The 17094-nt window shown below is 37.2% G+C and overlaps 1 protein-coding gene across 7 annotated transcripts in view; it reads right to left on the bottom strand.

Annotated features, from left to right (window-relative positions):
• CNOT1 (CCR4-NOT transcription complex, subunit 1) overlaps positions 1–17094 on the bottom strand; it is a 70320-nt gene that overhangs the window by 16555 nt on the left and 36671 nt on the right. For 3 of the 7 annotated variants that reach the window (XR_001363526.1, XM_005873493.2, XM_005873495.2), the window contains exons 19-36: positions 16608–16754; positions 15175–15299; positions 14647–14933; positions 13714–13792; positions 11348–11578; positions 10903–11043; positions 9769–9948; positions 7999–8115; positions 7556–7666; positions 7139–7216; positions 6785–6962; positions 6021–6151; positions 3592–3888; positions 2793–2933; positions 2592–2696; positions 1897–2016; positions 901–1092; positions 257–399 (exon numbers count right to left, since the gene is read on the bottom strand). Coding sequence is in view for 6 of the 7 variants with exons in the window: in XM_005873493.2 (XP_005873555.1) it covers positions 257–399; positions 901–1092; positions 1897–2016; positions 2592–2696; positions 2793–2933; positions 3592–3888; positions 6021–6151; positions 6785–6962; positions 7139–7216; positions 7556–7666; positions 7999–8115; positions 9769–9948; positions 10903–11043; positions 11348–11578; positions 13714–13792; positions 14647–14933; positions 15175–15299; positions 16608–16754 (2803 nt within the window). In the remaining variant the exon portion in view is untranslated. The remainder of the gene's footprint in view (positions 1–256; positions 400–900; positions 1093–1896; positions 2017–2591; positions 2697–2792; positions 2934–3591; positions 3889–6020; positions 6152–6784; positions 6963–7138; positions 7217–7555; positions 7667–7998; positions 8116–9768; positions 9949–10902; positions 11044–11347; positions 11579–13713; positions 13793–14646; positions 14934–15174; positions 15300–16607; positions 16755–17094) is intronic. The other 4 variants (XM_014545531.1, XM_005873497.2, XM_005873494.2 and 1 more) reach the window with 2 other exon arrangements.

The raw sequence follows: 17094 nt of genomic DNA, 5'->3' as shown, positions 1-17094 counted from the left end.
CTGCTATAAAACCAATGAAGCCTTTTAAAACCAACGATCTACAACTTATTCCCCAAAGCAAGGTACTGGTTTTCTGTATCCGTCATGGGCAGCAGATGGAAAAGGACAACCATTCAATAATTCTCACCACCCAGAATTAGAAATTCCAAATGTCCCATTTAGCCTCCAGGTTAAAAAGAAACGTCTAGACCTAAACAGGGTCATGTATATCAGAAGGCAGTCCAATAAACATTACTCTTCTGAGATGGCTACTGACCTTGTGATCTGTTTGTTACACCACGGCGACCCATACGCCCGGCCATCTTGAAGAGCCTTCAAGACCAAGAGGTGGCATTCCCTGTAGCGCAGCAGCAAGTCAGCATCAGCACCACTTGTGGCATCTAGTAAGCCCTCTACAGCCTATGGAAGAAAAAAAGGGTTCAGGACCATGAAAATATAGTGCGCAGCCCAACTATTGAAGCCAAAACCAAACCTGAATGCAAACTACAAGATACCAGAGTTAACAATCTCTCCCCTCACCAAAGTCCTTTTCACTTACCTAACACGCATACTAACTAAATTCTAACTGGTTTATGCTCACTTTATGTTCTTCACTATCATCTAAGACTCCACTGTCCCTTCATAGTCAAAATCCAATGTTCTTCACCTACCCCGTACCCCATTACCCAAATACTTGGATCAATGTGTCCCTCAAAATCTAAAGGGCTATCTTAAAGTTTCTTGAATAATCGTATTTCCAAAAAAATCATGCCAAAAGAGATGTTCCACTTCACTGTTTTTGTTTTGTTTTGCTTTTTATTAACTTTTAAAATCTTAAACATAACTTAAATAGATAATAGTGCGGGTCTCTGGATATTTACAAGCCTAGTTTCTTCTGAAAGTAATAGTTTAAGAACTAACCTTCTGGAGCAATCCAAGAGCAGCTATGGCATCCCGAGAGTTTCGAGATAATACTACAACCTCCAAAAGACTTCTAAGAGCCTGAGCTTGAGGGTTCATGGCCAAAGCTGGTGGGATGGCATGTAGGTGCTGCTCTAGTTCTGTAATGCACTTGTCATAAATTTGAGCTACATCATCCGTTGCCCAAGCTTGCTGTTTTAGAGAAGAAAATAACCAAAAAAGAAATAAACATGTAGTAACTTAAGTCTCCCCACCCCCATAGGCACATGTAGCTTCCCCCACACACACTCCCCCCCAAACCATGGAGGGTGTGGCTCAGTGGGCTGAGTGCTGTCCTGTGTACTGAAAGGTGGTAGGATTGATTTCCATTCAGGACACCTACCTAGCTTGTGGGTTTGATCCCTAGTCAGGGTGCATATGGGAGGCAACGTTTCTCTCTCTCTCTCTCTCTCTCTCTCACATTGATGTTTCTCTCCCTTCCCCTCTCACTAAAGTCAATGGAAACATATTATTAAAAAAAAAAACAGTATCAAGACACTTTGTAAAACCTGAATGAAGTCAAAGGATTACATGGTAACGTATCAGCGTTACCTTTCTGATTTTAATGGCTGTACTAAGGTCACACTCTTTCTGTGTAAGAGTGATTGGAACATCAAGGTCAGCAACATGTTTAAGTGGTCCAGGAGGAAAATGTTTCCCCCTAAAATTTTTACTTTTCTGTAATAATGGTTTAAATTTTCCAAAAATCTAACAGGGGAGCTATGTAAATTCCTCCTAAACATGAAAGAAAAATCAACCTCATGGATATGGGGGGGGGGGGGGGGGGGGGGGCGATCTCCTGTATGCCATGTTGACCTGATACAGAGAATATTTATACTCAACAAAAACTGGGTATTTCTCCCCCTTTAACTTAAGTTCCTAGGAAGCAAGTACAGATTAGATAAAAACACTCAAATTACACTATAAAACTCAATTTAATCCAAGGCAACTATTTACCTTCATGGGTTGAGCTAAAAATCCTGTGGGCTGACTTAAATCATTCGTAGGCAAGAAACCAGGCACATTGCGTGCAAATTCTTCATAAACAGCCAACTGCTTTGGGTCCACACCACCAACCTTGGAAGAAGAAAACCTAGTTTGATAGGATCCTCATCATAATTAAAAGAAATTTTTTTGCAAGTGGCAAGTTTGCATGGAAATAAGCATAGGAGTACAGTACGTAATAGCATGACTGAGTATGCATGCGCGCGGACACACACACAGCTTCCCATTTCCCAGAATCCTGTCAGTCACCCTCATTTATAAACTTATTAAGTTTTTCAATGGAACATGCCTCAGATAGGACCATACCACTGCCAATTTTCCAATGGAGCTGGTTTTAAAAAGATAAGATTTTTCACCATCTTCTTGTCACCAATAAGCAACTAGCAATAAAAACCAAGTACCCAAAAGGAAGACCAAGTTGGGACATATAAAAACTAACAGGCATATGAACGCTTTACAGTAGCACTTCAACAACTGGGGGCACGCATCTAAGCTATGCCTATACCTTCTCCACAGGTTCGTTCCCTTTAAGTAAAATTCTACTGAGGTGAGATACTTTCTCTAAAACCCTAACCCTAATCGGTGAAGAGTTTAAGCAACAAGAACAGAAAGAAAACAAAGGGAGAGACAGAGCCCCCGGTTCTCACTTTCAGTCTTATTTGTTCTGGCATCCGCTCAGCTTGGTATGTTAACACAACAGGATCACAGTACCTGCGCCCTTCTTGCCTAGCATGTTTTCTCAGCTCAAATTCCTGCAAATAAAACAAAGTCACTGAGGTTCTTGTTATGAGGAACTTTCTTAAACATAAAAAAAATAAACCCTTATGAGGCAAATGCTAAACACTTACAGTTGCTAATCTCTTGTCCATCTCAGGGCCTGCTTTTTCCACTGCAGTCTTCTGAATAAAACAGCAAGCTAATTCACAATTGTCCTGAGCTAACTGAGCAGCTGCCTGATCCATCATTTCCCTTTGTTGTGGGGATGCAGTCTATTGGGAGAAGAAATGAAAAGAAAAAGATTTCAAGTTTTCTGTGGACAAGACAGAGAGGGTAATAGGAAATTCAGTGCTTAGACATATGAATTTAAAAGTTCTGACTTTACTTATGACCCATTAGCTATGAGCATGAAATAGTCTAACACTCCTCTTCAGCTATAAGATGAAAATACCACTCTCACCCAAAACATCTTACCAGGTTGGTGTGACGATGGTAAAAAATATGAAAACAGAAAAGCAGTAAACAAAAGCAGTACAACTATAACATCTAAGACCCAAAGTTAATAACTAAGTTATTTGTGCTGTATGTAGGTACATACAACATTACTTTAAATATTTTCTGCTGTTCTACTCGAAGTGCTTTAATTTAAATTCCTCACGGTAAACTGAATCAAGTTAACTTATGCATTTAAAAAGACCTTTTAATTCTTTAAAGAATAAATATTTGGGTATCTACTATCTGCCAAACATTGTACTTAAGATACAGTAGTGAACATAAAGACACAATGCTTCACCTAACAGAACTTAATCTATGAGAAAGGAAGACATAAAATAAATATGGTGACTATTAGAATAAGTAGAAATGCAAAGACAAGAAACTCAGACAAGCAACAATCAGTTTTGTACTACAGCACAGAAATAATCAACTTACACGAAGGGCTGAGGCAAAACTGTTTTTCAGGTTGGTGGATATGCTCATGAGCAAAGGTTCCCTGCAGGTAATCATAGCCATTCCAGCTGTCAAGTTACGCATCATGTGATGAGCTGCTATTCGCATTCGAGATTCCTCAGAATCCAGGGCAAAATCCTTCCTGACTATTTGTTCACAAGTAGTCATGGCAATCTTAATTGATCGATCCACCACAGGATGGACCAACTCCTGAACAGCCCGTTCAATTGCTTGGCGCACACACTGCTTCAACTGTGGATGGGCCTGAAACAAGGGAATCTAGGAAGGGAAAAACAAGTCCAGTCAACAGCTTGTTTAAACAAGACAACCCAATTTCTATCAGTAAGCACACCCATGATTTTAGAATTACTTCAAAGTTAACCATTAACTACCAATTTCTACTTTAAAGTAATCAATAAAAAGCCCAGGAATCAAAAGTTGGGCTACAAAGAGGAAGTAGCATTCAGCATACCTTGTGATGCAAGGTAATATATGTGTCTTTGATTTTTAAAAAGTTCTGTTCATTACAAGATACATTACCTACTTAAAGACACACTACTTGCTTAGTTCAAATACGTGATTCAAGTACTCTCTTAAAAAGTAACTTCTTTGCCCTGACTGGTTTGGCTCAGTGGATAGAGCGTCGGCCTGCGGACTCAAGGGTCCCAGGTTCGATTCCGGTCAAGGGCATGTACCTTGGTTGCAGGCACATCCCCAAAAGGGGGTGTGCAGGAGGCAGCTGATTGATGTTTCTCTCTCATCGATGTTTCTGACTCTCTATCCCTCTCCCTTCCTCTCTGTAAAAAATCAATAAAATATATATTTAAAAAAAAAAAGTAACTTCTTTAATTGGGAAAATGGAAAAAGAATCAAGTTTACAGAGAAAATGCTTTCTACAAAATTTTTTATTGCTACAAATAGTTCCTCAGAATAGCAAGAATTTTGCATTATCATACACTGAAGCCTCTGCTTAAAAGATTTTCCAATCTTTTCTCTGCTAGAAACTATGCCCTAATACTCACTTGGTCTCTTTCTTTTTTAAGAAATCTTAAAAAATATTCATGAACACAAAACTATTCGGATTACTGGGAGTAATACAAAGAGGAAATCACAATTTCTAGATCTAGATTTTTCTTTCAAAAACTAAGTGCACATCCATACAAAATAAGAAATACCAGGTTAAAATGGTCTCTTTAAAATGTTTCCAAGTCCTTTAAATCCAAATGGTCAATGGATTAATAATGTTACTCCTGTATTTGTGAACATTTTCTAAAAAGCAAAGACCATAAAAACTCCAAGTATCTGATTCTAAACTAAACAAATATTAAGCATAATGAAAAGCAGAAGATAATTATCACTCTGAATATAGACAATAAAATGCAACCTTTAAATAAAGGACCGATAGTAAGTTATTTATAAAGTTAGTCCAGACTGCCTCCCAGAACCAGGGCACAGAAAAAAGCATGAAGTTACTTCTAGGCCTTAACCTAGAGATTTGTACACACAAACGAATCAGCTCAGTTTCAGCTCCTGACTAAAAATGGCTTAATGCAAGGGTAAGGTGATATGCTAATGAAAATAGAGAGCAAAAAGCTATAGTATACACTGAGACTCTTCTGACCTGAGCCAAGGAATTCGTACAGATAGTGATTATACAGGGTGGGGCAAAAGTACAGTTTATATGGAAAAATACAGTAATTAATAAATTGTTTTTGCGTACTCAACTAGAAACCTATTTTTGCCCCACCCTGTATTGCCAGCTTTTTTTTTTTTTTTAACATATTTTTATTGATTTCAGAGAGGAAGGGAGACATCAATGATGAGAGAGAATCATTGATCGGCTGCCTCCTGCACACCTGCTACCAGGGATCAAGTCCGCAACTCAGACATGTGTCCTAACAAGAATCGAACTGTGACCTCCTAGTTCACATGCTGACGCTCAACCACAGAGCAACACCAGCTGGGCACAGCTGTCTTGTTTTGTTTTAATAGCATCTAAGCGCATTTAATTTCATGGGTACTTAGCAAACAAGCTGTAGTCACTGCAAACATTCACAACTTCCTCCCATTTGAGACAGACTAGATGTTAAGTGGAAGAAAAATACCAAAGGCCAGATCTTCATTAGTACTCACTTTTCCATCAGTCTCTTTGTCAAAATAAAAACTCATACATTGGGTTGAGGGTCATGGATGGCTAATCATGGATCTGGATATGCTGAACCAATTTAAATGATACCTAGTCCCAATGACTATTTTTAGAGTAGAAAACATCCCAGCTGTACTACACAGCTGTGCCCAATCTCTGCTCTCTGCACAAAAATCTACAACCTAGGAATCCAGGAAGAAAGGGAAAGGGGAAGGTAACCAGTGACACAAAGTAGAAGTTTGGGGATGGGATGGTGTTTACTTACTGTTGGGTTTAGAGTAATATGTGGTGCCAGGCCTGCAAGGGAATAGACATTGATGTCATGATAGCTGTACTGTGGCTGTGGTGGAACAGTGGCTGTGCAGGTGGTACTAGTAGCTGGTGTTGTAGAAGTTGCTAAAAGTAAAGAGACAAAATAAGAGCTAATAAGAAGAGCACGTTTCTTGACTTTACTATAAAATTAGCAAGGCATCAAGCAGCTTTTATTTCATTAAACTAATTGGATTAGAGGATGGTGGTGTAGGGGAATGACAAAGGCCACATCTTCCCCACCCTGAATTATCATAAGAAAAATTCTGTAATTTTAACAGAGATTTGAACAAAGTATGTAAAACTATGTCAGTGGCAGTACCCATAGCACAGAAATCAATTAAGAGGTTATGCAGCATTAGCAGGCCTAAACCTTGGATTATTCCTTATTATAGATGTCTATTTTCAATCTAGGCTGTTCCCTAGTTTCACCTGGGAATTTTTAGCTACTGAGGGCTGAGAGAAAGAAAAGCTGGTTTATTCTAATCATACCCCCCAATCATCTTTATTGCCCCAGCACTTACTCAGATATACTCTAATATGGTACGACAATGTCTAAACATTGCTAACATTTCCTTAGTAATTAGAATGCACACCAAAAAGTATACAAAAGTTCCAGCAACACATAATGTTTAACAATTATAACTTGCTATATGCATGAAAATGTACCATTTAAGAGAACATTCTGGTAAGTAAAGGGCAGTTAACCATTATACTTACTTGTGGTTGTGATGGGAGGAAGTTCTTCTGGCTGCTTGACATCTTTCTTTGGAGCAGAGAGCTGCTCATCTAAGTTCTTTAGGCGATCTTTATCCTTTAGGAGGTTTCCAGGTTTTAGCTCGTTGATGTCTAATGCAAGGTTCTTGCAGAGGACCTCAATCTCAAACTTCAAGTTTAACTGCATAATTCCAATAATCGATTAGAATTTTAAAAATAACATTTTAGCTTTATTCACAACATAAATGATTTACTGGATTGTTACAATGCCCTCCCCCCAATACTCTACCTCTCCTATAAATTTTAATAACATGAAAACAGAGAATGTTCCAAAGGATAAAGAAGCAACAAATTTACCTTTAAGTCGTGTTCCTGATGTAGCTCAGCTAATACATTCATAATTGCCATTGTCCAGGGATTGGGTGGCCTAAAAACCTAAAGAAAATCTATTATGTTAAACTGGACCCCACATCACTTCAATTTGTATTATTTAAAATAGTTAAGCATGTATACTTACGTGGCTATAAGTATAAGTGCTCCCACAAAACCCCTAGCCTTGTACATAAAATTTCAGAAAAACACCAAAACTCAAAGCCACCTATTAGATATCAGTCCTTTAATTTACTTAGCCTCTCTCATTAGAAATACAACTTTATCTGAGGAATACTGATTGAACTAGCACTATTCATAAGAACTAAGGACATAATTTCTTGACCTTGTGCTGAAATTAACTCTTACAATTTAGCCATTAATAAAATATTAAAATCTACTCACCACGCTACGAATGCTAGACTCTAAAACTTTGGCAACGAAGGGCACCACATAGAGCAATTCTTGCTGTCCTTTAACATAAGCCTCTAGCAGCAAAGATTTGACATCCAAGTCCTAGGGGGGGAGAAATAGTATTTTTAAAAGCTAAGAGTATACTTCAAAACTCTTCACAAAGACACTGTGCCAAACTTATCCTCAAAAAAGAAATCAAAGTAATATTTGACTTTTGCCTTACAAAAAAAAGAAAGGAGTGACAATCATAACTTACTGGTTTCTGTGCATCCTGATAAATGATGTGGGGCCATGAGCATGCAATTAGGGATTTAAAACATGGACCAAACTCTTACAAGTACCCATTCATTAAAATAGCCCCAAATAAAGACTTTTAGACATAATAGCTATATGAACATTCTCAAATTTTACATGAACTTTTAGCTGGAACTCACAGTATGTAAGATGGGTTTATTTTTAGCTAGTGTGATCATTCCTAGCCAGTGTCCCAAGTTCTTCAGCAAAGAACGATCTGAAAAATTGGCTGCAGCTTTATCAGAGGTCAAGAGCACCTGGAAAAAAAAAAAGGCAAAATTAAGAAAGATATGAAAATGGGCTTATGGGGGGGAAAAAAACGACTCAAATAAATGTTGGAGAATTCCATTATTCTATGTTAAAAACAAGCCATCAATCATGGACATGGACAACAGTATGGTGATGGGGGGGAGGGGGTTTGAAGAGGGCATAGAGGGGATAAATGGTGATGGGGAAAAAATAATAATAAAAAACCCAAGTCATCAATTATAAGACCATGCCCCAAAGCAGATCTACTTCATACTATCATAGCACTATTTTGTTGTGTTCAGTGTCCTTTTTACCTTTTGATGCGTTTCTTTACATTTTATTTTAATAGGTAATATAACTATATCACACAAAATACAAGTATACACAAGGTTAAAAGTGTGATGTATGCTCCCACAGAAAAGTATTTTAAAACTTTGAAAATGTTAGGTAGCCTGAAGCAGAGATCCAACTGCAATTCAAATGAACACTCTAAAAAAAAAAAGACGACGGTCCATGCTTTTAAGTCTTTCAAGATGACAGACATATGGAGAAATGTAACCAAGATCACAATCTCTATTGCAAATTGTAGCATTTTCCAGATTGCTGTACATCTCTGGAAACAAGATAACTTTCTAAAATACAGTATAATATGGCATATACACTTCTTGGCAAATTTCTAGAAAACTCAAATCCATTCCATTGATTTTCTAGTTCTCTCTCTCATAAGGGGGACAGAACGATCACATAAATTAAAATTTATAATTTAAAATTCTGTTTGAAAGTATCCTGAGATTTTGCTTTCAAGTGTGTGGAAGTTTTCATATATCCCAACCATTCTTACTATCAGATAATAAAGGCTAAATATAGTTATGTTCCTTAACTCCATCCAGCAACAGCAGAATGGCACAATGTCAGCTGTGCAACAGAAAAGAGCCAGGAATTCTTTTGCACTACAGCGTAACCTAGAATGGGGAGAATTCCCATACACAGGTTTAAATATAGTGCCGGCTCCTCAGCTAATGTCCCAAGTTATTCAACAAAGAATGATCATAGATGTATGCTGGTTCATGCCGTGTATTCGAAAAGTTATTCCCCCTAAGAAATAAAATACTTGAATTTTATGGAACAAGCATTCACTTCGAAAGAGCTTGACCTTAAAATAAACTGCTGAGAATCCTAAATAGCAGATAGTACACAAACAGGTGTAGAGTTGAGAGATATCTGGCACTTAAGACATAAAGGAAAACATTCACTGCAACACTGTTTCTGTGATAGTGAAAGTTAACAACCTAAATAACCATATACCCATACAACGAATTTCTATTAAGACTATTAAAAAACAAAACAAAGGGACTACAGCTAAGAGCATATTGCAAATATGGGGGTTTGGGGGAGCAAGTTAAAAACATTCAGAGGATAAAGAAAAACATGAATAACGAAAACAAACTCAGAATAGTAGTTACTTTCAAAGTACACAGTGTGTAACACTAAATTCTTCATGAAATTTAGTTCTATATTTGAAACAAATGCTAGAGCAAATTTCATAGACATGTACAAAAACAGCAACACCCCCCCTCCGCCCCCTCCAAATTCTGCCTGTACAATCATTTCCATAATCAAAACAGAAAAAGAACAGAAAAGAAGTACAAGAACTAACTTACTTTGATGTTTCTGTAGGTCTCAGTTAGAACCATCTTATTAAATTCAGGATTCTTCAGTGTGTCAAGGAAGTTTGAATACAGGCTGTGAAAGTTTGGCTCAATACTGACTCTCTTCATAACCAGGTATTGTGAAACCCAAGGCATGAATTCTTCCTTCACTGTTTCCTTTAGTTCTTCAACCTAGCCAACCAATGACACAGAAAATATATAATTAAAAGATGATAAAATACGGTTATGTGTTTTGTTTCTGAGAATAGTACTATAGCATATGGCTCCTTGCAAAATTATGTGCTAAATCAAATCACTATGCAACATCTCTCCCCCACATCAGACAAATGCTATGATGTACAGTGTGTTCAATTCCATAAACTGTGGGTGATTAGGACAAACATCTATGGTAGCTTTCAACTTCAAATTATAAAACATGTAGTCCCTCATCCACATCTTACCCAACTCTCCATTTGACCAAAAGAGGATAAATTACTAATCTACAACCTGCCATTAAAAGACCTAACACCAGAACTATGTTTTCCTATATTTCCATCTCCAGGTATCACCTGTGAAATCTGATACTTCTTTTCCAAAAAAGATAGTAAAAACTTTAGTTCCTGCGCCCCCCCCCCCCCAACCAATTATGGTGGGATTTTAAAAGATAGTACTTGCATATGTCGCAAACTCACTTGTTTAGTCTAATCCTACTGGCTACAAGAGGCATTTCTAAGTATGGTCTTAGCATATAATCTTGTAAGGGAAGCATCGTTCCTTATGCTTTTCACAAGGGCTACCTGTTACTAGACTCCTAATAAATGCTCTGAATGGTCTCTGGGAGGGACATGAGTTGTGACTAGAAGTACAAAAAAACCTTCCACCATCATGAGATCATGAAGTTTATTTTTAAATGCCTGTAACTCACTGCAAAACAATACATTTAAAACTAGTTCTATTTAACGTCTACAAAACCACAAACACTAGTTATGTACCCACCCTCCCTTTGTTTTGATTCTATTACCTCTACCTTTAAAGTTAAGTGAATATTAAAAAAGGATGCAGAGTGTGAAATATAAATTGCTAACCCATTAGGGATACCAATAGAGAGCATCTGTAGTGATATGTAAACTATTACATCATGCTCACCTTTTGTGTCATATTCGACTGTGAGAGATTGTTGAAGATAAAAGCAATTTTCTCTTGGATATTTTCGGGGGGCTCTACAATTCTTTCAGTTTGATCTGTGGCCACAAGCAATGTATCTATATTTGTAGTATTAATAGAAGGCTAAAGAAATAAAGTACATAAACAGATTAAAATGCTTAGTTGACAAATCCCAGGAAAAAAATGTACATAAATTCCTTTAGTATAAAAAGTACACATGGTGTATGATTGTGCACTGAAGTTGGCAAGAATATATATTAAATTATTGATAGTGGCTGCCTCTGGGAATTCTGGGGGAGATACAAAGGGAGAAATGCTGGTCTTCACCTTTTTTAGTAGGCATGTGTTTATAATATTAAAATACATGCTCACTAATGTGTACGTTACAACATCAATCTTGGAAGAGAAAAAAGATAGACCTACTTACTGGCACATCTTTCTTAAAGCTGACTCCGGTAGGCCTGGTGACTGTAACCGTTTTTGCAACAGTAGTGGTTGTTGAGGTGGTTACCATAGTGCTAACCTGCCCAGCAAGAGGTGCTTTTGTGGGAACCTGGGCCTGAGCCTGGGCCTGAGCCAGTGCAATACTTCCAGGGGTTGTGATAGAGCCCTGCATTTTCACAGGAGGATCTCTCGATTGCTGTCCATACTCGATATACTATAGGGGTAGGGAGAGGAAAACACATGAGAAGAGTTCTCAAAAAAAAATTTTTTTTTAAATTACACTCCCCTTATTTCTGAGAGACTAGAAGCCATTAGAGTACTCTTTTGGTTCATCTATACCCCTTACTCCTTGAACCATAGTCCCAAATATATAATACTTATGTGTATATACCAGACTCTGTAGGTAAAATATTAGTATTTATAAAATAATTAGCCTAGCAAAATAAAAAAGGCAGCCACAAGCACCTGCATATGAATTTCTTTAAATCCCTTTAACATTTACTTATATTTATATAACAGACTGATCTTTTTATTGAACCTAAGGCCTAAAATACACACTGCAATGTGAGTTACCATTCTGTAAGCTGTAACTACAAAACAAAAACACACTACATACTGCCAAGCCGACTAGAGAGTAAGCAATGATACTGGATGGATGTCCCAGGACTGGTTTGGTGGTTCCCTGCTCCCCTTCATTTAGAGGACTGACATAGGGAGGACTGACATAGGGTTCTTGATACTATTTCCAACAGTCTATTTCTGACAAAACAAAAACTACTATCTACATATTTGAAAAGTACAGAAATACGAACAATGACCTCTTCCCCTCCTCTGGCTCTCTTGCTACGGTGGGTACCAGAAACCACTGTTCTGTGTGATCACTTCCATGCCACCTCTCTTGAGCTCCTGTCTTCCAAGATCCATATTCCTGGCTCTTAATTCCAAACACATTTGATTGTGGTAATCCTCTGACCTCACATCCTTGCTTTTCAAAACTCTGCTGTCCTCTACATTTTTCAGTACTACAGTTTTGGCATTCACCCCAATCTCCTGTGAATGAATACACTCCTGCCTCCCTCTCTCCATGGATCTCCTAGGTTAAGCCATCACAATAATCCTGCCCTCCTACAAACAAACCCATTGGGATGAGTTTGGCAGATGGGACTAGACTACTAGATTAAATTATAATCCTATATAATAAAAGCCTAATATGCAAATCAACTGAACGGCAGAACAACCAGTTGCTATGGTGCACACTGACCACTAGGGGGCAGGCGCTCAACACAGGAGCTGCCCCCAGCCCGCAGGCCCCAGGCCAGCAAAGGTGGGTGCCAGCGGGGGCCTCCCAATCACCCCGCTGGTCGCCCCACAGATCGGCCCTGATCGCCGGCCAGGCCTAGGGACCCTACCCATGCACGAATTTCGTGCATTGGGCCTCTAGTATAGAAATAATAGTAGGTTCAAATTCTGATCTGATTCCTTAAAATATAATCTTATAAAGCCATCTACCTGCTCTGTGTAAAATAAACATTAATCAACTTTCTTGTGCTCTATAAGCTGAATTTGACGAAAGGCAAGACAACTAAAAATCAATCACTAAAACAGTGGTTTAGAAATTTCAAGAAGAGTCACATAAGATGGCTTAAAATGTATATTCTCTATCAGTGGTTCTCAACCTTCCTAATGCCACGACCCTTTAATACAGTTCCTCATGTTGTGGTGACCCCCAACCATAAAATTATTTTCGTTGCTACTTCATAACTGTAATTTTGCTACTGTTATGAATCGTAATGTAAATATCTGATGTGCTATATGTGTTTTCTGATGGTCGCGACCCACAGGTTGAGAACCGCTGCTAGGTCCTTTTCCTCAGGGACTGCCTCCTTTTTAAGTACCTCAAAGGAATCAAAGCAGGTGGTAAGAAGGCTGTATTTTGAAGAATCACTGGTCTAAGTCCTATATGAAACAGCTTTGAATCATACTTAAATAAACAACTTTTCATATTTTTATCCAAGATTCCAATTCCAAATCCTTTTTAAAACCCAACAAAGTTTCTCTTAGTAATATAGTAAAAGTTTTCTATTCTTCGATAGAATTATCAGGCTAACAGACTGGTAAAAAAAAAAAAAGCCTTTTATTAAATCAAGCAAACCCACTGCTTAGAAAAGATCAAGAATGCAATTTTTTTCACAATCTACTATTAAACTGCAAAATAAGCAACAAATAATATGTATACCTATATTATGCAACTCCTTAAGAAATCTTAATGCCATTTCCAACATCCAAATCAAACTAAAATATGCAAACCCTCCAACTACTAAAAAGGTTTCAGGTATGGAAGATGCTTACCTCCTGTAAATGATGTGGAAATTGCATAAAGTGACTGATAGAAGCCAAGTGCTGACAATACTGGGGATAGTCCTTCAATCTGCCAACAAAGACATTTATTCACTATTTCATGTAAGAACAGAGGCAGCACAATTAACAAAAACTTTCTTCCCAATGCTAATCTAGGCCATTTCTCCCATTCTGCCTGTGAACTACCTTACTTGAAGAGAATGCCAAAGGGAAGAATACAGAAGGGGGAAAATATTTATAAACTTCACCTCCTTTTACATCAGAAAACTATGTGTTTTAAAAGGTCATATTTTACTTAAAATTGATTACAATAAGCCACTAAAACTGCTATGTGGAAACAACCTCAAATGTTCATCAATAGGTGAACAGAAAACAATCTGTAGTTGATCCATACAACAGGATAGTAGTTAGCAACAAATAAACCCTACTGAACCATGCAGTAACATGGATGAATTTCAAAAGTACCATGCTAAGTGCAATAAGTCAGGCTCATACACATTGTGCTTGGTTCAATTCAAGTAACAATCTGAAAAAACTAGACCAAATCAAATCAGTGGACTTCAATGGGGAAACAAGAGAACTTCTTGGGGATGATGGATACATTCAGTATCTTGATTGTGATAGTTACACAACTGTATAAATTTGTCAAAATTCAAAGAACTGTGCGCCTAAAATGGTGACTTTCACTGTGCAAAAAGTATTCCTCAATAAACAACCTCCCCCTGCGATTTCATTTTATACTGTTCTTACCACGTATTTGATAGGTGTAATTAATTGTTTTCACTTCTTCCTCATCTGCATCACAGTCATTAAGATTAGTTAACATATGTATAATAATGGGACTTGGCAAGAATTAGTTGATAAATGATAGTTATTATTTCTCCTTATATTTAAAAAAGTTTCATAGGAAACCTATCCACTTACCTATTTTTAAATCTATCTAGTGCAGCAATCCCAAAATAATACATTTTGGATCCAAAAGGCTTGCGTAAGGCTTCAAGAACATATCGCAGGGCCAGGCCTAGTGCCATATAAGTGACCAGTCCTTTTTCAATTATCCCACCAAACAGGCAGGCTGTTATATGTAACTCTTTATCAGGGTACTGGGGGAAAAAACGGTATTCTTCAAACAAGTTCCTTAGCATACAATTAAATACTTCTCGTTCCCTCTTTATGGTAGAGTCTTTAAACCTCTGTAGCATTTCTAATACCTGGAAAAGGCAAGACAAAATAATACACACATAAAGGAAACTATTATTAAGAGCCTCCCTAAAATACCCTTAATAGATTAAGCAGAATTATTTCACAATAAACTGAGCTTAAGATAAATGCTAAGATTTTAAATGATGCACAGACATATCAACACACTTTGGGCTGGATTTCTAAAAGCTTTGCAAGGGGCATTTAAGATTTACCTAGACCATAAAGATTTTCATCATCCTAGACACTCACCTCATCAACAGACATGGTTGGATGTGGTGGGTGATTATATATTCTCTGGAAATAGCTGTTTGCTTCATCATCTATCTCTTTACTAAAGTGCTGATTTGCCTCTGGCCACACCTGAGACAAGTCCGCTGTTAGAAACAGAAAAGCAACTAGTGGGCATTTAGGCTCTTACTTCACTCCCCCATAACACACATATAGAGCCAGAGAGACCAATATAGTTTTAATTTTAAGGGGAAAAATAAACTGAAGCAAGTTTTAAGTGGTCAAGTTTTAATACTCAGCTGCTCTAGGTACACATAAAGGATTTTAACAAAACTGCCTTACAACTATGGTTCTATCTTAATATTTTCTTGATCAGGACTTTAATTACACCATGAAGGACCACTAAGTTCAAATTCACAATGAATTTACCCTTAATACAACCTCACTCAAGGTTAACAAGTCTTAACTACTTCATAATAAAAATCATATTTAACATATTAAGAATCACCAATGCATGTGCATGACATACTGATATAAACACAAAGCATGCTACAAAACATTAACATTCAAACAATCCTTTCACACTAATACTGTCAAATTTTGCCTAGTGAATACTTAGTCCCAACCACAAAAAGGATATTAAGAAGTCAATAATACCTATGTATTTACAAAGAAGACTTCTCTGACTTTGGGATAACTAAGGAGGCGAAACTTTTTTTACATCATGTATATTATACGGCAATATTTATTTTATTAAATATAATAAGGTTATATACATGTCATAAAGTGATAACCTTAAAATGAATTAAAATAATTATTTTATAAACTGCCAAGCTAAAATAGAAATAATAAAACCTCCTGGCTGCTCTTGATTAGTTAAAAAAACACCACCACCTTGCCCGGCCAGTGTGACTCAGTGGTTGACCATCAACTCATGAACCAGGAGGTCATGGTTCGATTTCCGGTCAGGGCACATGCCTGCGTGCAGGCTCAATCCCCAGTAGGGTTGTGCAGGGGGCAGCCAATCAATCTCTTTCATCCTTGATGTTTCTATGTCTCTCTCCCTCTCCCTTCCTCTCTGTGAAATCAATAAAACAACCAACCAAAAAAAACACCAAAAAAACTTAGGATAAGTATATTAGTCAAATCTAAGTATAAGATTTTACTTTTCTCTTTATTATTCATCATACTTTAAGGATAATACCCCTAAGGAGGCTAACCCTCACTTTGTCTGACAATCCAGATCAAAGGTAGAATGATACATCAAATTTTCATTATAGTAACTCAAATTCGTGAATTTGCTCCTACTGATCTAAGAAGTACATCAACATATTGCTCTAAATATCTTAAGTCAATGTTTTTGTCCATATAACTATAGACAACAAATTGGACATAAGATAAAAGTTTATGTTCTTCAGTCACACTTCACAATCACAGACAACACTACCACTTACAAGGTTTCATCTTACTCTGCTGGAATGTAGGCTGGTTCAGTCCAGAGGTGCCCAGTTTCCTCTGTACAAAAGGATCGTTATTCACTGCAGGGAGTCCAAGCGCCCCAGTTCCTATACCAGTCAGGCTGCCTGTGCCAAGACCACCTACTAGAAAGAACGAAGCAGCCAGAAGTCTTATCATTACTCATGTTCTTGACTTTACTTACATCAAAGATATAAGTTATTTAAAAAACAAGGTCTTTGTTAATTATCTTACAATGTCTATTTAATTTTGTAGAGAATCCAAACTAGTAAAAGTAGACAAAAACAGACTGCCAAAATTTAGTTAGCGTTTAGAATTATTCGTTTCTTTATATTCTTGGTAACATATTAAAATGCAAAATTTTAACTATATGCTCTCATATGTGATATGAGATATAAGGTAGCCAAAATAAGAACTGACTTACTTTCCTCAATGATTACAACTGAAGAATTTCATGCTAAGTTA

This window comes from Myotis brandtii, unplaced genomic scaffold (assembly GCF_000412655.1).
Source record: "Myotis brandtii unplaced genomic scaffold, ASM41265v1 scaffold411, whole genome shotgun sequence".
NCBI classification, from domain to species: domain Eukaryota; kingdom Metazoa; phylum Chordata; class Mammalia; order Chiroptera; family Vespertilionidae; genus Myotis; species Myotis brandtii.
Note: the sequence above shows the minus strand (reverse complement) of the source record. Positions and strands in the feature narration are given on the sequence as shown.